This window comes from Pseudorca crassidens, chromosome 11, assembly GCF_039906515.1.
Source record: "Pseudorca crassidens isolate mPseCra1 chromosome 11, mPseCra1.hap1, whole genome shotgun sequence".
Taxonomy (NCBI): Eukaryota; Metazoa; Chordata; class Mammalia; order Artiodactyla; family Delphinidae; genus Pseudorca; species Pseudorca crassidens.
The window spans coordinates 89,446,828-89,468,548 of record NC_090306.1 but is presented as its reverse complement, the minus strand read 5'-3'; the positions used below and the strand labels follow the sequence as shown (position 1 = coordinate 89,468,548).

The following is a 21,721-nucleotide window of genomic DNA, read 5'->3' as shown; positions in this document are numbered from 1 at the left end:
TCAGATGCTACAGGTGTTGGGCAGAAACCTCTGCCAAATTAGGTAGGTATGAACTGTTTCACCTTCCAAGGAGTGTGTAGTACCTACAGTAGAATATCACCGTAGAGAATAAGCAAAAAAGGCAATGTACAGGTGCCATTTCACTGTGCAATCATTGATACGAACGTAATGCTATCTTCAGTTCATAAAATGAGAAATTAACGTTCATATGAAATTGTACCAGATGCCTGTTCATTCATTCAACAGATCCGTTCACCGAGGCATTATTCATTCAACAAACATTTACTGACCACCTGCTATCTAGCAGATGCAATTCTAGGCACCGGGGATATAGATACAAACTGTCCACTTCCTTGTGAACTTTGTCCTCTGTCCCACTGCTGTGGCTCTTTGAAGTGTGTGATAATATGGATGCATATCTATTCCAGAAGAGGAGGAGGATGAATGGAGAATGGAATTAGAGAGGAGCAGAAAGTAAATTTTTTTGAAGGTGGGGAGAAGAATTTTTCTTAATTAACAGTGAATGAATAACCCAGGGGGAGAAGCAGTAGTCTACACCCACTGAAGTTATGTGTTTTCTTGACTAGAGGAGATTTGCTCAGGAGATGTGATTAGTTGTCAAAACCCTAAACCAGGATTTCTACTTTAAGATATTTACTCAGAGCTGTATTTTCATAAGTGGGAATGATGATTCTTTTTTTTGAATTAATTTTTTATTGAAATATAGTTGATTTACAATGTTAGTTTCTGGTGTACAGCAAAGTGATTCAGATATATGTATCTTTTTTTCATATTCTTTTCTGTTATAGTTTAGTACACGATATTGAATATAGTTCCCTGTGCTATACAGTAGGACCATGTTGTTTATCTACTTTATATATAGTAGGCTGTATCTGCTAATCCCAAACTCCTAATTTATTCCTCCCCTCTTCCCCTTTGGAAACTATAAGTTTGCTTTCTATGTCTGTGAGTCTGTTTCTGTTTTGTTAATAAGTTCATTTGTATCATGTTTTAGATTCCATGTATAAGTAATATCATATGATATTTGTCTTTCTCTCTCTGACTTAACTTCACTTAATATGATAATCTCCAGGTCCATCCATGTTGCTGCAGATGGCATTATTTCATTCTTTTTTATGGCTGAGTAGTAGTCCATTTTGTGTGTGTGTGTGTGTGTGTGTGTGTGTGTGTGTGTGTGTGTATGTGTATACACACCACATCTTTATCCATTCATCTGTCAATGGACACTTAGGTTGCTTCCGTGTCTTGGCCATGTAAATAGTGCTGCTGTGAACATTGGGGTGCATGTATCTTTTCGAATTAGAGTTTTCTGTGGATATATGCCCAGGATTGGGATTTCTAGGTCATATGGTAACTCTGTTTTTAAGTTTTTTAAGGAACCTCCATACTGATTTCTTTAGTGGCTGCACCAGTTTACGTTCCCACCAATAGTGTAGGAGGGTTCCCTTTTCTCCACACCCTCTCCAGCATTTAGTGTTTGTAGACTTTTTAATGATGGCCATTCTGACCGGTGTGAGGTGGTACCTCATTGTAGTTGTGATTTGCATTTCTCTAACAATTAGCTATGTCGAGCATCTTTTCATTTGCCTATTAGCTAATGACAGTTCCTTTAGTGGGGGGTGAATCATTCCAGAAGGATGGAAGCCTAGAATTGTGGTTTAAAGGCAGTGTCATGGCCTCCTGGAAGCTTAACACTGTGAGTTTTTAAACAAGCCTCTTGATGTCAAGACCTAAGCCAGGGAAAGCAGTTAACTCAGGTGGGAAGAGTGGAGTAGCTTTTGAGGTGGTTTTCTCAAAAGGTGGGCCTGCATCAGGTTGAAAATTTTTCAAGAGAAGTAACTTGACTCAGAAATTGAAAAATCCAACTAAAAGTAGAAATTTGTGTTGCTTATATTTAATAGAATGCATTAGATTCAGGTATTCAATGTCCTAGGCATACAGAGATTTTTTTATCCTTGGTGATTGTACCAAAAGCAAGGTTTCTAGATTACTTCCTTTTAGTGCATCTGAGACAGGAAATCTTTGACATTATGGATTTCATTGCCCACTATGTGTCAGGCCCTCTGCTCTGAGTGTTTCCTATTCATGTTTTGTTTTATCGTCAAAAGAGCCATGCAAGGAAGATGCTGTTATGCCCATTTTCTGTGTGACGATACTGAAGTGCCAAGAGGTGGTCTGTGCTCTTCGCACTCTCCTCAGCAAAGGTGCTGTGTTTGGAAGTGATCATCCCTTACCTCTCAGAGCCCCAAGGCAAAAAGTTGGTGACATGGACCACTTGATCCTTAAGAAGCAGTAGTAGAGTAGCTAGGAAGTTTGCCATTCTTGAAGTGCATAACCACTGGAAAGAAAACCATTTAACCTCTCTGAGTTTTGTTTTTTTACAATTTTTTACAAAATTTGTTTTTTACAATTTTTTACAAAATTAGGCTGTTATAAAGGTTAAATTAAATAATTATATCAGAGCATTCGGCGCAGAGCCAATTCATCTAATTAACTGTTAGTAAAAAAAAACAAACAAAAAACAGTACATTTCTTATTGAAGCTATTCAGGAAAAGTAGTTAACACATTATATCCTAATGCATGTTTTGGCATGGCTGTCTTCATGTGTTCCCCTCAGAAAAAGCTGCCATTCTTTGGCTTGACTGAAAGATAGGGAGAGCATTGACTTCTTGGCCTGTCACTCCCTGGCCCGACAGATGGTTGACCTGAAGCCAGTCTTTAAGCTTGTCAGAGCAGCCTGTGCAAGCACAACCCTGAAGGACCAGATCTGTTGCGGGGAGATCCGTGTGCAGAAGGGGGATTCGGACACGTGACTGCTATCGCTGCCGAAAGAAAACTTTGCCAAATGTTTACTCCACAAGATGACTGCTGGGTGACCTCCCCTTATATACCCAGCAGGAATCCCAGAGCACCCTCACAATATCCGGAAGTCTGGGCCTTGCACTGTGTTCATTACTGACTACCACGTGTTTAAAGTTGTGGCAGCTTTGTGAGCATGAAAGACACACTCTCTTTCCAACAGTGTGTTGGAAAGAGCATAGATTTTGGATCCCAGTAGCCCAGGATTAAAATCCCAGGTGTGTCACTTAGTTGCTCCCTGGATTTGGCGATTTATTTGCCCTCCTGTAAAAATGAGGATAATAACTAACAGCCATCTAACAGAGTAGGTGGGAACTGAGTGGTATAAAGCATGTAGAGGCGGCACACAGAAAGAGCTCAAAAGCGGTAGTGCTGATGGCGATCATTTTTATTTCTCCTAGACGATTTACAAAGACAGGATTTAGTTAAGGCCTTGAGGTAGAAGGGGAGAAAGAATCAAGGGCTGTTAAAATTATCTAGTGAGGAGGAGCACATTTGAATACAGCTTTCTTGTGCTCAGAAAGGTCAGATGTCTGAAATCTGGCTGAGTTATTTCTGCGGGGAACATTCTTTCTCCACGGCAATTCCCGGGCCCCCAGTGTCTGTAGTTGCAGGGTTAGTAGGTTCCCAGCAGGCCTGTCTTTCAGGGGTGACTTCAGCCCCCTCTTAGGTGGGAGCACACAGAGGCCCAGCAAAGTGCTGACCTGTGCTGCGAGCACATCAGAGCTTTCTCCCTGTCTAGGTGGGTGTGGCTCACATCAAGAGCACAGAGCCACATCTTGCACAGTTAACAAACAATAACTGTGGGCTCGGAGACTCTTAGCAAACTTAACTGATGCCCCGGTCAGCTGGAAACTTGCATTTAGTTTTTAATACCTCTTAGCTTATGTCATTTACTGCTTTGTGAAGGGTATTTATTTGCTAAGGAAGTGTAACTGAGCTCTTTAACCACATGGATGTGTTCAGTGTGATCCCTCAGTGAAATAAGACAGTGTCAGTAATAGTGGGTATAATTTTCTTCAGTAGATTTCTCTTTCTTTCAGCTTAATGTTCTCCATACAGAGCTGGCTAAACAGTTGGCAGACACAATGGTTCTACCTATTATACAGTTTCGAGAAAAGGACCTTACAGGTAAAGTAACTGAGTTCAGTGCCATATAATTTAAGAATATTAATTCATTTAATAGTAATTTTTACTGCAATTATTTGTTTAACTGTGTGGATCATTGAGAAATGCCCTCTTTTTCAGCTTTTATTAAATCTTCACTATGTTCTTGGCTCACCTAAAGGAAGTCACAGGCCAATAAGAAAACAGACTTGGAAGCAGACAACTGTAATATTATGTGATGAGGGCAGCAGGACAGAGATGTACAAGGAATAGAAATGGCACACAGTAAGGCGTGATTACCCTTTGAGGATGAGGTGCCAGGGAAGGCTTCCCAGAGAAGAAGATCTCTGAGCTGTGTTTTGATAAATAAATGTTTACTAAGTAGACAAAGACGGCAGGCTTATATTACAGGTTAGGGGACATTTGTAAAGGCGTGCTGTTCTTGAGGAGCCATGAACACTTTGGAATGTAAAGTGGGAGGCTTGGAGAAGAAAGGACAGAGTGGGGACCATGCTTTATCTCTGCGAGACTCTGGGGGTACAGCTGTGAACAAGGTAGATAGGGTCCCTGTTCTGATGGAGCTCCATTTTAGTGAGTGGGAGTATCTGTGACTAGTTCAGAGAGCCTAGTTGATCTTCTGGATTAATTTTGATTCTTCAACTAAAATAAAACTTTAGAATAATTTTATATCATTTGAAATCAAGGTAGTCAAAAACTAAATATAAAGAATAAATAAGGGCTTCCCTGGTGGCGCAGTGGTTGAGAGTCCGCCTGCCGATGCAGGGGACACGGGTTCGTGCCCTGGTCCGGGAAGATCCCACATGCCGTGGGGCAGCTGGGCCTGTGAGCCATGGCCGCTGAGCCTGCGCGTCCGGAGCCTATGCTTCGCAATGGGAGAGGCCACAACAGTGAGAGGCCCGCATACCGCAAAAAAATAAATAAATAAATAATCTTGATAAAACTTAGTTGATATTACAAAAGGGAATGCAGATTTTCTAGTCCTTTAGTCCTTTCTTATGTCATTGAAAATATTCATTGCATAGAGAATAAAGAATTGTATTTTCTAGAACACTGATTATAAAACATTGCTGACCAAAAAAGTCTAAACCTGAGTGCTGAAATATCTGTTGTTCAGTATAGTACTTCCTGTTTAAAAACAGGAAGTTTAAAACTTTCTTTTTAGGCAGAAAAGATGCAGTAAATGGAAGGCCAAATCTTAAATATGAAGCTTTTTTTCCCCTCACTTTGAGATCCCCTGTGATCATGTCATCTGCAGCCTATGGGGGAAATAGCAGAACTGGCATAAACTCTACCCAAGGGCAGAGTGATAGCACTAACACTTGATAAATAAAAAATAATAAATAATATGTAAGCTTGTATAAAGAGAAACCTTGATTGAGCAGGGCTTTTAGTGTTTTTTAGTGTTACTCGTCTGTAATTGCATGTAAAACCCAAACTTAAATGCAGTCATGTGCTGATTATCCAGTAGTAACTGAAAGCCTCATTGCGTGCATTTTTAAAAAAGATTTTCTCTAAATGAAAACATTAGAAATGTGTGGGGATATCATTTAAAAAACAAACTCCAAGTCTTTTAGAAGCAAAATAATTACCCCCTAAGACTTGTATTGTCAGATTGATGTCTTTCAGGTTTGTTTATAGGAACCTAGGATTGAGAATGCCCAGTCGTGTTGATGATGTGGCCTTTGTTCGTCCAAAAGGGCTCAACTTGTGGATTAGTAGTATCAGTAATATTTACCCAGGATGATGATTTTTTTTTTTTAAGAAAATAAAACTATCTAGTAGTAGTAAAAGGAGAAGCTCTTAGTATCTATGAAAAAAGTTAATCAAGGTATACTTTTCTGCTGACACCAAGACAGCTTGGGTCATACCTGAGTCAGAATCAGAACCAAATTAGAATCTGGCATCCCCTCTGCTTAGTGGTGTTTTTGTTTGTTTGTTTTGCTTTTGTTTTTTAACATCTTTATTGGAGTATAATTACTTTACAATGGTGTGTTAGTTTCTGCGTTATAACAAAGTGAATCAGCTGTATATGTACATATATCCCCATATCTCCTCCCTCTTGCATCTCCCTCCCTCCCACCCTCCCTATCCCACCCCTCTAGATGGTCACAAATCACCAAACTGATCTCCCTGTGTTATGCAGCTGCTTCCCACTAGCTATCGATTTTACATTTGGTAGTGTATATATGTCAGTGCTACTCTCTTACTTCATCCCAGCTTACCCTTCCCCCTCCCCGTGTCCTCAAGTCCATTCTCTATGTCTGCGTCTTTATTCCTGGCCTGCCCCTAGGCCAGGACCCAGAACCATTTTTTTTTTTAAGATTCCATATATATGTGTTAGCATACAGTATTTGTTTTTCTCTTTCTGACTTAACTTCACTCTGTATGACAGACTCATTACAAATAACTCAATTTCGTTTCTTTTTATGGCTGAATAATATTCCATTGTATTTATGTGCCACATCTTTATCCATTCATGTGTCGATGGACACTTAGGTTGCTTCCATGTCCTGGCTATTGTAAATAGAGCTGCAGTGAACATGTGGTACATGACTCTTTTTGGGTTTTTTTGGGTTTTTGGGGTTTTTTTTTTTTGCTGTACGTGGGCCTCTCACCACTGTGGCCCCTCCCATTGCAGAGCACAGGCTCAGCGGCCATGGCTCACGGGCCCAGCCGCTCCACAGCATGTGGGATCCTCCCGGACCGGGGCACGAACCCACGTCCCCCGCATCGGCAGGCGGACTCCCAACCATTGCGCCACCAGGGAAGCCCCAAGACTCTTTTTGAATTATGGTTTTCTCGGGGTATATGCCCAGTAGTGGGAGTGGTGTTTTATTTTACATTTTGTTGCCTTTTTCATTTACCCACCAATATAAGTACATAATCTGAATGAAGAGAATACAAGAGTTATTTAGGAAGCTATTTAAAATTGATGAGGAAGAAACTCTAAAACTGCTCCATCAGGAAGTAGAAGATGAGAAAGAAATGAAAAATTAAAGAAGAGAAAGGCAGAAAGCAGCCCCCTATCAGAAAGAGTAAGAAAAATGTGAAGAGAAATTTAAAAGCTGGAGGCAGTTTTGAAACAGGTCAAAAAACAATGTAGAAGATGTGAAAAATGCTTTGCTCTGTTTGACAAAGTAAAAATGGATTGTTTTAGAATCGAAGAAAGTGTCACTTCCTTTTAAATATCTCTGTGTTTTTAAATTTTTAACCTTGGACAGTCATTGCTCTCACTAACTTTTTGTTTTTTTGGTCTTAGACTTTGTTAAGCCGTCTTTGTGCATGATGGGTGTGGCACCCACATGGAGTAATATTTATTGGTGTTGGCTTGTCGCAAGTACAGTATACTAGATTGCTTCAGATTTCTTTCATTAAAACAAGCATCCCCAGGCACCAGGACCCGAGGGTGCTGGCGGAGGTTCCCCCTTCCACGCACATACCTTTATTTTCTTGGGAAAGCACAGAGCTCCAGGTTAGCATATTTTATTTTTCTTTGCTTTAAGATGTTTCTTTTCTCTTGTTCAGAAGTAAGCACTTTAAAGGATCTTTTTGGACTCGCCAGCAATGGTAAGCATCTTCTCTGTTCTTGGTATGTGAGTTTAGTATGTCTGTGGGAGGAGATGCTGAATGAATGTTCTTGCCTTTCAGCCCATCTAGGTGCTAAAATATCTCTTTATTTTTAGAGCATGACCTCTCAATGGCAAAATATAGCAGGCTTCCTAAAAAAAAGGAGAATGAAAAGGTACGAATACCTACCTTCCATTTTTCACTTCATTTACTTAAGCTTCTTTTATGTTTCCCTATTGTGAATTTGTGGCATTGAGGGTGTCCTGATGAATTCTTTTTTTTCTCCTGTACATGGATTTAAAAAAATAATATATTTATTTTTGGTTGCGTTGGGTCTTCGGTGCTGCGCATGGGCTTTCTCTAGTTGCGGCGAGCAGGGGCTACTCTTGGTTGTGGTGCATGGGCTTCTCATTGTGGTGGCTTCTCTTTTGGTGGAGTATGGGCTTTAGGCGTACAGGCTTCAGTAATTGCAGCACGCAGGCTCAGTAGTTGTGGCTTGCGGTCTCTGGGGCACAGGCTCAGTAGTTGTGGCACACGAGCTTAGTTGCTCCGTGGCATGTGGGATCTTCCCGGACCAGGGATCGAATCTGTGTCCCCTGCATTGGCAGGCAGATTCTTAACCACTCTGCCACCAGGGAAGTCCCTGGATTTTTAAAATATTTATTCCAAATCTCATAAGTAGACTTCTTCTCTGTTCTAGCTTTTTTCAAACTGGTTTATTAAATGTCAACTTGGAACCATTGTAAAATGATAATCACATAATGATTCTAACTTAAGCTTGATAGCTCATATGGTTATCTGACTCACATATACTTGGGCACTTGAACTGCTTGCCCTGAATGTTGACTCTGATTTTTTAACTCATGCTCTCTAGCTTTTTAGCTGCTATAGATAATATCGAATATTTTCAGGCATATAGCTTTTACTTCTGTTCCATGATTTCCTGAGAGTACAATCTTATGAGTGAACCAAAATAGTTATGGCTTCGAATGCACGCTGCCATATTGTTTTCCTAAAGGATTGTAGCTCTTTGTAGTGCTACCAGCAGAAAGTATTGTCTTCACCCCAGTGCAGCCTCACAAACACTGAGATGCCATTAATTTGGTATTTTTAATTTGGAATTTTTAAAAACTTGAGGTGGAATCTCATCTGTTTTTTATTTGTCACAAAAATTGTTCTAATGAATAAACAAACATGTTTTGAAGTTGCATGCTCTTACAGAATTGCCACTTGCTTTGGACAACTTGATGTTTGTTTTCCTTTCCCCTTTTAACCAGGTGAAGACTGAAATTGTAAAGGAGGTGGCAGCTGCCCGGCGGAAACAGCATCTTTCATCCCTTCAGTACTACTGTGCTCTCAACGCGCTGCAGTACAGAAAGCGAGTGGCCATGATGGAGCCCATGCTAGGCTTTGCCCACGGACAGGTAGGGTGATCCCTTTCCCTGAGGCGTCAGACCTAAGCCAGCTGTGGAGAACAGCATAGCATTCTGCTGATGTAGCCCTTAGGAGATACTGAGGCATCATCAGAGAAAGAAACACAGGTGCACAGCCTCCCTAGAAATTTCTGAGATTCAGCACTTGGAGAGCTTCCAGAGGGGCTGGGTCATCATTAGTTGGACTTACTAGGCTATACATGCAGGAAATGATGGCTTTGATCTCAAGACTCCTATGGGGAGGAGCTGGCATGACCCTTTGTGTCGGATTCAGATGAAAGCCAGGCCTGGTCCAGTTTCCTGAGAAGCAGCTGACTCCCAGGTTGGTGGAGCTAGGCCTACAACCCAGGACTCCGCACGATCCTTTGCTGCTCGGTGTGGTAAGGGTCACCCTCAGCTGGGCTGTTCTTTAAAGATACGTTGCTGAGGTTATTGCTGGCACCTGGGCATCTGGGGCGTGGGGAAATGTTGCCATTGCCTGATGAAGTCTCTGTAGAATATTTATCTGGCTTCTTCCTCCCATTTTGTGGGCTACTGAACGTTTGTTTGCAGGGAGGCTCCAGTTTTGGGATGGGCCCTTGACCGTGCGGCACTAGCCCTCACCCTCCATCCCTGCCCTGCTTTAGCCCCACTTAGGTTGACTCCAAAACCTCACTTGGGCATGTGAGAAACACAGCTGGGAACCTTCTCTCAGTTGACAATCTAGGAACAGAAAGGAATGTGAGGAAGCAAAATGTTGAGAAGAAAAAAAGCAACTTAAAAAAACCCACATGTGAGCATCTATTTTTTTAAATACATTTTAAAAATACATATATTACAAAAGAATACAGTTTCATTCAGGGAAAAGGAGAACAAGAGAGGATCTTTAAACATCTAAGCTCAGCTGTCTGTCTTCTTCATATGGTTATTTTATTGTTGAGTGATAGGGACACTAAGGTCAGCTTGGTGTCTTTAGAGCGCTGTAGTATTTAACTAGAGCAATAAAATCTTTCTGTGTCAGCTGAGTAAAGCTGGATTAAACCAAAAACTAGCACTGTGCAGCTGTGGGCTTCAGTCCTCAGCAAATCCTTGGGAGCTTCCCCTGCTTCCTCATAATGGGCACTGTGTCCACACGTGTATACTCGCTCACTCTCTGTCACCCTCCCCTCTCCTGTTGCACCTGTGCCCCTGCCGATGTCCTTGCTTTGTTAGAGAATGCCAGTACTCCTTTGCTCTCTGTGATTAATACCTCCTTTCACATCTGTCCTCCCTGATTGACATTTCTTGCCTTTGAAGCAGTAATTCCTGCTCAGTTGGAGACCCTGAGTCAGGGAGGGACCTGGACTCAGCATCTCAGAAGGATGAACTGCTCCAGGCCTGATGGATCAGTGCTTAGGGAGCTTGGTTGTTTAGAGGAGGGTCTTCACAAGTCCTAAAGGATGGGTTTGATACTGGCTGGTTTCACTCGCTTCCATGGCCAAGGACTCCACCACCTCTCCCAGCCTGGACACAGTGGGGAGGACAAGACATTGGGTGCATTAGCACCAGTGTAGCCCCCATGCCTAGGAAGTCAGAACAGAGCACACCGTCATTGTTGGGTGGTGGCAGCAGCATTTTTGAGGACCGAGGATGGCATGTTTCATTTTTCATATGAAAAGTATGCAGATTTCAAGACAGAAGACCAAATAAAAATCTCACCCTGCAGACTTTTTAATCCTGATGAAAACTATAGTTCCTTCCTAAAGACCAGGTTGTTGTCTGACACCATGAATCTTTGGGATGATTCTAAAGCATTTGCTGTCCTACTGCCTCATCAGCCCTCTTTAACCAATGCCCATTGAGCATCTACTTTGTCAGTTGATGGTCATATGACCATAGTACTTCCTGCTGTTCACAAAGGGCCATGAACTTAGGTCTTTGGATGATGTTGCACTGAACGAGACTTCTCAGCACCACCCACCTTAGTGGAGGTGGTTTGACTCCATTTCTTCCTTCCGTGGCCCTCATTAAAGAGGTTTCCAGTTAGACCATGATTCATTCCTCAGGCCTTCATACAAACTGAGGTTTTGTTATCTGTGTACAGGTTCATGAGAACACAAAAATGAACCCTAGTGTCATATTTACAGGGTAAGTACTACATAATGTGGCTGTAGAAGCCAGTGTCGTATCCCTTCCTTCATCCGTTCATTCATCAGGTTTTTTTTAGGGATTGCATGAGCCCCTGCCCTAGGCATTTACAGAGTAGTAGAGGAGCTAAGACATGGACTTAGAGTATAAATTCCAAGGAGTTCAGGGAGGGGAAGGAGAGAAAAAGCCACCTTGATGTTGTGCACTTAGAAATGTAGAATGCTTATTTAACAGACCTTGATATTCAACATTTCAGGGACTCAGGATGGCATTTACAGTGTTGATCTCTGTATGGTTCAAAGATCATGGGGCCAGAACATCTCCCTGCAGGTATACCTTGCATTAGGATAATCATGATCATCGTGTTTCTGTACTGTGAAAACTAAGTACCTTGGTGTACATACTTCCCCAGGGTGTCTGGGGAGCCAGGTGTAAGGAGTTAGACTGTGCTGATGACACCTACTAGCCTTCTAGAGGTGAGAGGTCGATCTCCATGCCCACCACCCAGGGCCAGGGCTGCTTCCAGATCAGAATGCTGGGGAGCAGCAGGGGCCTTGTCCCCCGTGTCCAGCACCTGTGCAGTCCTGCTGTGTCCTTCTCATACGCAGTCACTTTGAAGTTGATGTCTGGGTTGGAAGAGCCTTTTAAGGATCTTCTGCCCGGTCTTCCCTCTGCAAGATCGCAGCCAAACCGCCATCCACACAGCCTGTGTTCAGAGCCGCACGTGGCTCGATGAGCAGGGGCAGTCGGTGGTGGCCTTCACTTCACTGAGAGCCGCACGCTGCTTGTCTGCTCCTTGCTGGTGCTGTGCATGTCATTGGTCACCAGTTTAGCCCCTGGAGATGCAAAGGTGAACAAGACCTAATCCTTGCCCTCAAGAAACCGTTTACTGTCTAGAATTCACACAGGAGAAAGGCTGCTGATGATAATATCAAAATAATTATCAGTAGTAATTATGGATGAGGTGGTATGTACCAAGCACTTATATTATCCCTGGTCTTTACTGCCTTGCAGCAAGTTAGGAGGCTTCACCCTCCTCCCTCTACAGATACACCAGGGGCTTTGGGAGTCAATCTCAGCCAGTGAGGTGGGGCTCAGCAGAGAGGCAGCAAGTGCGTGAGGCGGGGCCAGCCAGTGTCTGCTGCCCCTGTGCTGTTAGTCTCACATGTCATGAATTCATCGATCACCTTTCTTAGACAATTTTCAGAATATCATAATTATATCTTTCAGATTAACTTTTTTAAGAAGGGAGCAGAGATGTTTTCCCAAAGTATGGACAGCTTCTTAGCCTCCGTTGCAGACATGGTTCAAAGGTAATGCTGCGCTCCGGTTTACATCTCGTGTGCCTTTTGCCTCTCCTGCTGAATCAGTCTCTCTGGGAGGTGGGGGGAGGGCCCCAGAGAGCCCCCTGCCCCCTCCACTCCATGAACGCTCAGAACAGCGCCCTCCTCTTAGCTGCTGCTCTTGGTGTGGTTGAAAAGTCATGATTTCTGCAGTTCTTGACCCGTGTGGAGCCAGAGTCCTATCTACTACATTAAAAGACTAAATAAAAGATTATAATGTCCACAGGAGTACTTTCCCATTAAGTCCAAGTTCCTATTCTTAGGATCTCCTTTTGTTAATATTCACATTTCACATGCTTTAAGCCTATGAGTCCAGTTTAGAAGAGATGCTTGCTTTTTTCTTTGAGAGCTAATGGGGTTAGCGGCCAGAAGTGCTGCAACTTTTCAGGAAACTTAACATCACATTGATTTATAATAGATAAATAAGGCCTTAAGCCTTTTTTTGAATTAATTTAACAAACTGCAGTTCAGCCTTGCAAATGTTTATTTTTAACAAATACAGTGTCATCTCTGCAGACTGTCCTGCCCACGTTTAATTAAGGCTGGGGCTGCCCTGAGTCTTCTTGCTTCCTGTCATCAGCGTCTGCGGTACTGAGCTCACGGGAGGCGCCCAGGCGCTGCCAGCACCAGGCTTATTTCATTAACAGCGCAGACGTGTGGTTCCTTGAGTACTCCTCATGATTCCTGGAGTATAGAAATAACGTCTCTCTGTATATACGTGTGTAGTTGATAGGTAAATATACAAAACAAGTATAAGTATAGGATTTTGTGTGGAAAAATGAAGAGAAAGTTGTTCATTTTCTTGAGGATGTTGCATTTCAAAATACCTTAAGGAGGCCAAGCAGTAAATTTATTTAGACAGAAGTTTCCGTAAAATGCTGAAGATAGAGAATGAATCCCAAGGAAGACCAGTGCTGAGCATCATACAGGCACGAGGGGAGAGTTGTGGTTTAGGAAAGCACATATTCCTTCCTGAAAGTCCCTGAGCTGTTTTCTTCCTGATCGTTGGATGCAGGTTAGATTTATAATTATGCTAGAAGGCAATTTGTGAAATCCGAGCTCCGTTTCCTGCCTTTTAATTTGATTGTTAGCCCCTGGAGGGTTAGGAGAAAGTGAGAGAAGGGAGCCTATTAAATTGTCATTTAAAAACCCTCTCTCCCTTGTCTCTCACTGTCTTTCTCTTACCTTCCTTAACTCTCAGAATCCCATGGTTTTTGTTTCTGAGAGAACTACCTGTGCTTCAGATTCTTTTCATGTACTAGATTTTTTTATTAACCGGTGGCAGGACATTCATGCCCGTTTCCGAGATGCTGCAGTGTGTATCTTTCCACGCATCCTGCAGCCTGTGTCCTCTCTCCTTGTCAGTGTCTCTCTGAGCCGTTACTAGGCCACCAAAGTGCAGCACCGGCTGTTTCCACAGTTCTGTGACTGGCGTTGAAAGCCCCGGCCACACAGCCTGCTCCCGAGGGCCGGGTCTAGTTCTGTGAGTCGTGCTTCTGCTGCCTGACCAGGCACATCTTGTTACAGGGGCAGCAGGCAGAGCTCCCAGTGGAACCTGGGAGCACAGGAACCTCCTGGTTCAAACGGCTGAAGCATTCAGCTAAGAATTCTAGTTTTCTTATCCCTTACGTTGTACCCTGGTGAGTAGATAAATACTGCTGCGCCTGTGCCACTAGGTGGGGTCTTGCTGCCACATTGCTGGGCATCAGCAGCCAGCCAGCCCGAGTGGCCAAGGAACAACGTCTAGTGGTGGCTCTGGGCTCTGCAGTCCTTCCCCGGGAGGTGGATGCCTGGTCTCACTGCGTCAGGGTGTGAGAGGACTCAGAACCCAGCCTAAACCCAGATGGGTGGCATTTCACACCACCCCACAGTTCCAGGGGCTTTCCTTTCAGTCCCTACTTCACAGTGATACACTTCAGGCTTTTTTCTTGGCTCCTTCACACACACACACACACGCACTTTTTTTTAATTAAATGAAACATGATTTAAAATAAAAATCTTCGAAGGGAACAGTTGAAGGGAGTCACTTTTCTACCCTGTTCTTTGAGTTCTGGGAGGCTTGGATTAGCTCAGAGTTTTTTGGTTTTTTTGTTTTTTTTTTCGGTACGCGGGCCTCTCCCTGCTGTGGCCTCTCCCGTTGCGGAGCACAGGCTCCGGACGCCCAGGTTCGGCGGCCATGGCTCACGGGCCCAGCCGCTCCGCGGCATGTGGGATCTTCCCGGACCGGGGCACGAACCCACGTCCCCTGCATCGGCAGGCGGACTCTCAACCACTGCGCCACCAGGGAAGCCCTAGCTCAGTTTTTGAGCCTCCCTGTATGGATCGGGGAGCAGAGGGGGTACAGTTACTAAAAACTCCCTGGAGTTGTGTGCATGGTGTCACGTTGGTTCACATGAGGGCTTTTCTGGGGGAGACAATCCTTACCTTTCATCAGATCTTCAAAGAGGCTCCTCACAAAAGCTGAAGGACCTAAGCGGTTCTGTATACTTCTGGCTCCCTCCGTCCACCTCTGTACAGTTTAACTTCTTTTTTCTCATTCCATTCTCAGCCTTGGCAATGACAACCCTGTTAAACTAATGAAGTTTGTTGGTGGAGCCCCAGATCGTTCCATTCAAACATCAAAATAGCCAAAATTAACTTGGACTGACGGCTTGCCTTAGGGTCGCATTAAACAGGATACAGGTGGTATACACTGTGAACCTCTAAGAGGAGCATCTGGAACACACAAGCCCAATCTCACTCACCTACAGAACGCTTTTGAAAGGAAATGCTGAGGAGCTCACTCTGTAAAACACTAGACTCGCTAGCCCCTAGGGTGCCTCCCGATTTCAACATCGGAATTCAGTCCTACCTCCTTTACACAGTGGAGAAGTGGAACAACGCCTCTAGAGTTTGTTTTCTCGGATGGAGGGCGCATTTTGGCAGACTATGTTTAGGACTGTCACCCAGGCTGTCACCCCTGGGTGGGGTAGCTGTTGAGGCCTCACGTTATAGGGAGAAAGGGCAGCTGCTTATTTCAAGCTAAAGCTTCCAGCTTTTCCACGCCTCAGACCATGGGCAGACGGGCCGGCCAGCCTGCACCGCCTCAGGGCAGTTGTGAGGCTCTCATATAAGGAAAAACATTGCTCTTGGCTTTGCTGTCGCGCCTTGGTACCACCTCCTGGTCACCTTCCGGTCTCCAGTGGCCGTCCCCACCATTCCTGCCTAAACCTGGGGGTGGGGGCCACAAATCACTGCCATTTCCTTCTTGCCTTTCTGGCTCTTTCACAGGCTGCCAGCACACGCGGCTCCTGAGGATGGGTTCATCTTCTAAAACTTGCATCGACAAGTCTGAGACTGGATACCACTGTGTCAACAGAGAAATTATTTAGCTGGGTTCAGGCATCGTCCAGTGGTATTCGTTATGCTCTGTTTGAAAACAACAGTCATATAAACAATTTGGTAGCACAGACCGGAGTCCCTGTGATCTCCAGCTTTCAGAGCCTCGGAGGTGGAGTGTCGTGCCCCCCTGTGTGAGGCAGGAAGCCATGGGGAGGCTCCACCATCTGCTGTGACAAGTGACTGACCTGACACCTTCTGTCTCAAGCATCCAGGTGGAACTGGAAGCGGAAGCGGAGAAGATGCAGGCATCCCAGCAAGAATTACTTTCTCTTGAGGAAGCTGTTTACACTCCAGATTTCGATGTGGCTGCACCCCAGATCAACAGGAACCTCATCCAGAAGGCTGGTTACCTTAACCTTAGAAAGTGAGAGTTCATTGCCTGCCTCCTTTTCTAAAATCTGTGTTCCCTGGGAGTGGCTAAAAAGCACCTGTTAAGTGCCCCATCAGAGGGCGGGGGTGTGTGAGGTTGGGTTATAGCTCCCGCCACAGCGCCCCTCCTGCCTGGGACATAGGAAGTGTCTGGGCCGAGGTCCCAAACTGCACTGAGAGATGGGGCTTGAAACAGTCGTGTGAGTAAGAACCCAGTCAGTGCGTAGACTCCCAAGACACCACAGGCCGCCCCTCCCTGGTCACCGTGGCCGTTTGACATAGACTGCTCTTAACTGTCACCATCCTAGACCATTGAGACCCTTCCCCAGACCCCCTGATGGGTGAGAGCAGTGTGCCGGTGATGCAGCACTGAGGCCAGAGCCTGAGGGCCAGGAAGCTTCCAGAATCATCTAGGTTCATATAGACTGAACCCCATGTTTAACCCTCAGGTTTCAGATGTTCACTGTGAATTAAAGAGGTGCCCAGGTTTGACTGTGTCTGAGAGCAGGTGGGGTTGTTGTCAGGTGTGGTGGTGAGCTCTGACTTTGGTCAGACATCCTGGCCCAGCTGGGCCCCGCTGCCCCGGCATTTCATCTGTAAAATAGAGCTGAAGATTGCACCTACTTCATAAAGTTGTCTCAAAGATTGAGTGAGGTAATTCCTAGCAGGTATAAGTACTCAAATGTTAGCTGTTACCATTATTGAGGCAGGAAACCTAGTGCCCCATACATGGTCGCTACTCAGTAAATACCGAATCAAATAAATATATTTGATAGCCCCCAAGTGGAGGATGTGTGAAGAGGAATTGCCAGCTGTTTTCTTACCAGGTTAGAGCCTTTCAGAGGTCTGTAAAGCGCGTTGAGATCACAAGCCAGAGGTCTCCTTTAGTTCTGTACAGATAGAAAACTCCACAAGGTTCTGGTTTTATTTGCCAGGAACTAGATTTTTCTCTTGTAAACAGCCCACAGAAGAAGCATAACATGTAGCTGGAGCAGAACCCAGTCTGGTATAAAGTGCCCAGGATTCTGGGGTGTGCGCTGTGGCCGGGGTAACCCTGGTCACTCTAACTAGACTTAGAGCAGTTCAGCTCTGTGTCTTAGAGAAATGATCTTCCAGGTTTTCAGTTCCCGATGGTAATGGACTAATTCTGTTTCCAGATCCTGGCTTTAGAAGCCAGAGACTGGCTGCAGTGGGGGTGGGCGCCCCCTGCCCCCACCCTGGAGTTGGCTGTGGACCAGCCTTTCCCGTCTGAGCAGAGCCCATCAGCTCCCAGCTCATTCAAGCTAACCTGTGCCTCTCCTGCTACTCTTTGCACTTGAATTCTTTTCAGAGAAGTTTTGCTTTAATGTAAAGCAACACATTATTTCTAAAATGCTACCAATACCCATAAAGAGGCAGCAAGACTGAGGTGCCTCTTATGCTTCCTAGGACTAACGAGCTTTTCACAACACAATTCTTACAGTAAAACAGGGCTGGTCACCACCACCTGGGAGAGACTCTACTTCTTCACCCAAGGCGGGAATCTCATGTGTCAGCCCAGGGGCGCCGTGGCTGGAGGCTTGATCCAGGACCTGGACAACTGCTCAGTGATGGCGGTGGACTGTGAAGACCGACGATACTGCTTCCAGATCACCACTCCCAATGGAAAAGCGTAGGCCACACGGGTTTTATGTGGGAGGAAACAGGTGCAGTGACCCCACTTCTGCCAAGGGCCTCCTAGGTCACTCCTCTGTGCCAGCCCTCCACAGGGGAGGCCCCGTTCTGGGTGGTGTTGACCTTTCGGGAGGGTGGTTTTATGTCCTCTTTAAGCAAGCACACATGACCATATGGAATCCAGCCTGCCTTATCTAAGAGGTCCCAGAGAGGATTTGTCTGTGGCTATGGAGAAGAGGTGACCTCCACGTGTAAGACGGCGATAGGAGCTGTTTGTCAGCGGAGACTCAGAGAGGGGTGGGGCCATAGCCGCTCCTCGTCTGTTCTAGACAAGCCTTTGTGTCCACATCACGGGGTCTGGGGGCTGACGGGGAGAGTGGGTGCCTGCCTGAGGAGTCCGCTTCCCCAGCTGACACAGGAGATGTGAACAGGACATGCCGCTGCAGCAGAGTTATTCGTCAGCACTCTGTCCCCACATCTGCCGTGCACCTTGGGCCCGGGAGAGGCCATGTTTGCAGAATGGCAGCCGTGTGTCATCACAGTAGATCCCATCCCAGGGGGACCCCCTCTCACTTAGAGCAGTGGTTTCAAACTGCTCCAAGGAGTTTGGAGCCCCATGAAGTGCTCCAGGCTTCACCTGCTTGAGGGAGAGGAGTGGCCCCATTCTCAGAGCTGCTCTGCTTGCGTTTGCTTTCTCTGTTGGGCTTCTGAGTTGAGATTTTATTTGAACAATAGCACGTTCTTGGGGGGGGCAGCGTTGGTATGATGTAGACCATCTCTTCTCCCAGAATGGCAGAGCATTTTTAGACATCATCCTTCCTCTCTGGGTGATGGTAAATGACCTGGGAACGAAGCTTCTGGATTCTAGTCACAGTCCCAGGCAGTTACTTAACTCCTCTGGGCCTTGGTTCCCTCAGATAAGAAATAGGGATAAAGTCCATGTTCCCCACCTCCCACAGATGAGATGAGGAACAAAGGGACTGGCAGGTGTGGAGTCCCTTTAAGAGTGACGCCTTCGCAGAAGTAGAGCAGAATTGTTTGTGTCTTATTCCTGGCCCGCTGCATGCAGATATTCAGTCACTGAGGTCCAGGAAGCACTTACTTAGATGTACTTTATTTCAGGGGAATAATCCTCCAGGCGGAAAGCAGAAAGGAAAACGAAGAGGTAAAGGTTTTGTTTATTTCACTTCTGTTCTAGTATAGTGGGTGACTTTGGGATTCAGCACGTTTTTTTAATGTCATCTACAGTGGATATGTGCAATAAACAACATCTCCAGACAGATCTACCTGACTGACAACCCAGAGGTAATTCACAGCTGCCCTACATGCGTCTCAGCTCTTTTCTCAATGTGAAAGGTAAGCGTCCACCTCTTGGAACTGAGCCTGTCTTCCTCTGGATTTTTAGGCAGTCGCCATCAAGTTGAATCAGACGGCTCTGCAAGCAGTGACTCCAATTACAAGTTTTGCAAAAAAACAAGAAAGCCCTTGCCCCAGGTAACTAAAGGACAGAAAAAAACTAGCTTTCGTGGAGCCAAACTGTGTATTAGGAATTTCACCTGTACTAGGAATTTCATCTTTACAGCACTGTGGTGTTCAGCCCTGTTGTACAGAAGCAGTAACTCTGACCAGGAAAGGGTAAATACTTTGCCCATGTTCACACCACAAGTGAGGGGCCGAGTCAGAATTCAAAGCTGTCTGCTTTCAATGTCCACCTCCTTCCCCTGGACCATGCAGCTGCAGCCTGAGCACATAGGACATGCACTGAGTATCCTGCTAGTCAGGAGTTCTCCCCACATTTCGTATCAGCATCAACAAAATCATGAAACCAAAACAAAATTTTTTTTAAAGAAGGAAGAAAATCACCTTTTATGTGTCCATGTTGTGGTGCAGGCCTTATCATATGTGCATTTATTTCACATGTATATTTTTCATATTTTCACATTTTTCGTAATTGTTCCTTTACACACTATCCATCATTTATTATTATTGACTATGTGAATATTTAGTTTGCTTCCCCTTCCTTTGTTTGCTCTTGTTGTTTATAGTGAGCATTTTCACACATACAGCTTTCCTCTTGTTTTGAATACTGCTTTAGGATTTATTCCAGGAATGCCATCTTAATGGGAGTTTCCATTTGATTAAATAATAGAAGGCTGTATTATCTGTTATGCTAATGAAAGCATGGCATCACAGGGCAAGTTGAAATCATGACTGTATTAGGCCTCCATCTTTAGTGGCATGGTAGAAAGAATCCCATTACATGTTTTACAGATACTGTCTAATGACTCCAGAAGAAAGTTGTCAGAAAGCTCAGAGTGGTTGAGTAACTTCCCAGGGTCTCAGTGCGGTGCAGTGTGGAGCTAGCGCTCGCACACCCAGCCCTGGGACGCCAGGAGGAACAGCCCGAGAGAAAGCAGAGAATAGGCTGAGTCCGATGGTGAAAGAACTAGGTGCCCTGCTGAGGAGCCACAGGCAGGGGAACAGAACTGCAGGCTTTGACAAGAGGGGAGGCATAGTCAGAACCGGCTGGAAAGACTGCTGGGCGGCACCTTCTGGGAGAGAGCGGGTGGGGCGGGAGAAGGGAGGGCAGCGAGGCCCCACGGGATGTCCCTGTGATAGTAGCTGTGAAACAGAACGTGAGAACCTGAGCAAAGGGAATAAAAATGGGGACGGGGCAACAAGTCTGAGAACACTCCAGTGCCATAATTTAAGGGTAACAGTTTACACAAAAGTAGCATGTTTACTAAGTGCAGCTTTAAGGAAAGCACTTTATAAATGGAAATGGAAATACAGATCCGGCCAGTGGGGCTAACCAGGGAGCATTGTACTGGCTAAATGTGTCTGTCTTCTCTCTGTAAAGCCACACGAGTGTTAGAGGGACATAGTGGAGAACCCTGCACTAGACTTGGAGTTAGGAGACATGGTCTTAATAACAGCTCTGAACACAGCTAGATGTCCTTGAGTGGGCCGTCAGCACTCTGGGCCTCTGTCTCCTCAACTTTGTGATATAAGATGAGAGAAATCAGACCACCTCCAAGGCCTCTTCCAGCTCTAAAATGCTGTCTTTCTGGGGTGTAATCAGAAGGTGTGATTGGTTTTCTAAAAACACAGTCTGCAGCTCAGATTTATTTATTCAGTAACTGATTTTTCTCCTCTGTTCTACAATAGAATAAGTAAATCACATGCTTAGAAAGGAACCCATAGAAGGGATACAGAAGAATCCCTAGGAAAAAAAAATGACTGTAGCCAGACAGCTGAATCAATGCAAAGATCGGAAGGGTGACAGATGTGGCTGCCAGATGATGGCCCCAGAGCAGTGGAGGGCCGGGCTAGCATCTCTCTTAGGGTCAGCTCATTAGGAATAAAGAGGTGTTTTGATGACAGTGGGAGAATGAAGCAGAGAAACTCTGTTCTTGGGAACAAACTGCCGTTCACTCCCAAGCAGATTTCCTACGTGGCCTTCCCTCGTTCTGCGGTTACTTATATGTAATATTCATTCACTTAATCCAGCTGTTCAACAGATGTATGTTTCCAGGCGCTGAGCTAGATCGTGAAACTTACAGACTTGTAGGAGAAGACAGGCAAAAGGTAAACAAATACTTAGTTAAAATACAGGAAAGCACTATTATGTTAAAGATGAGGGTGCTGTCATGGAGAATAAGGAGAAGACCTATTTAGGGCCTGTCTGTAGAGATAATTAAATTGAGAAGTAAGAGATGAGAAGTAGCCTCTCTTGCAAAGAGCCAGAGGCAGTGCATTCCTGATCCCAGCTGTGGAGGCTGAATGGCAGAGAAGAGCTTGGTGTCTTTCAGGAACTGAAAGGAGATCACTGTAACTAGACAGTGGTCGGCAGAGGGAGG

General features: G+C 45.0%; 1 protein-coding gene across 3 annotated transcripts in view; it reads left to right on the top strand.

Moving 5' to 3' along the window:
• Positions 1-21,721, top strand: part of APPL2 (adaptor protein, phosphotyrosine interacting with PH domain and leucine zipper 2) — a 52,882-nt gene that overhangs the window by 18,876 nt on the left and 12,285 nt on the right. For all 3 annotated transcript variants that reach the window (XM_067697817.1, XM_067697819.1, XM_067697816.1), the window contains exons 5-14: positions 3,925-4,012; positions 7,535-7,576; positions 7,693-7,751; positions 8,854-9,000; positions 12,346-12,428; positions 16,045-16,203; positions 17,671-17,859; positions 18,984-19,026; positions 19,110-19,166; positions 19,267-19,355. In XM_067697817.1, the coding sequence (XP_067553918.1) occupies positions 3,925-4,012; positions 7,535-7,576; positions 7,693-7,751; positions 8,854-9,000; positions 12,346-12,428; positions 16,045-16,203; positions 17,671-17,859; positions 18,984-19,026; positions 19,110-19,166; positions 19,267-19,355 (956 nt within the window). The remainder of the gene's footprint in view (positions 1-3,924; positions 4,013-7,534; positions 7,577-7,692; positions 7,752-8,853; positions 9,001-12,345; positions 12,429-16,044; positions 16,204-17,670; positions 17,860-18,983; positions 19,027-19,109; positions 19,167-19,266; positions 19,356-21,721) is intronic.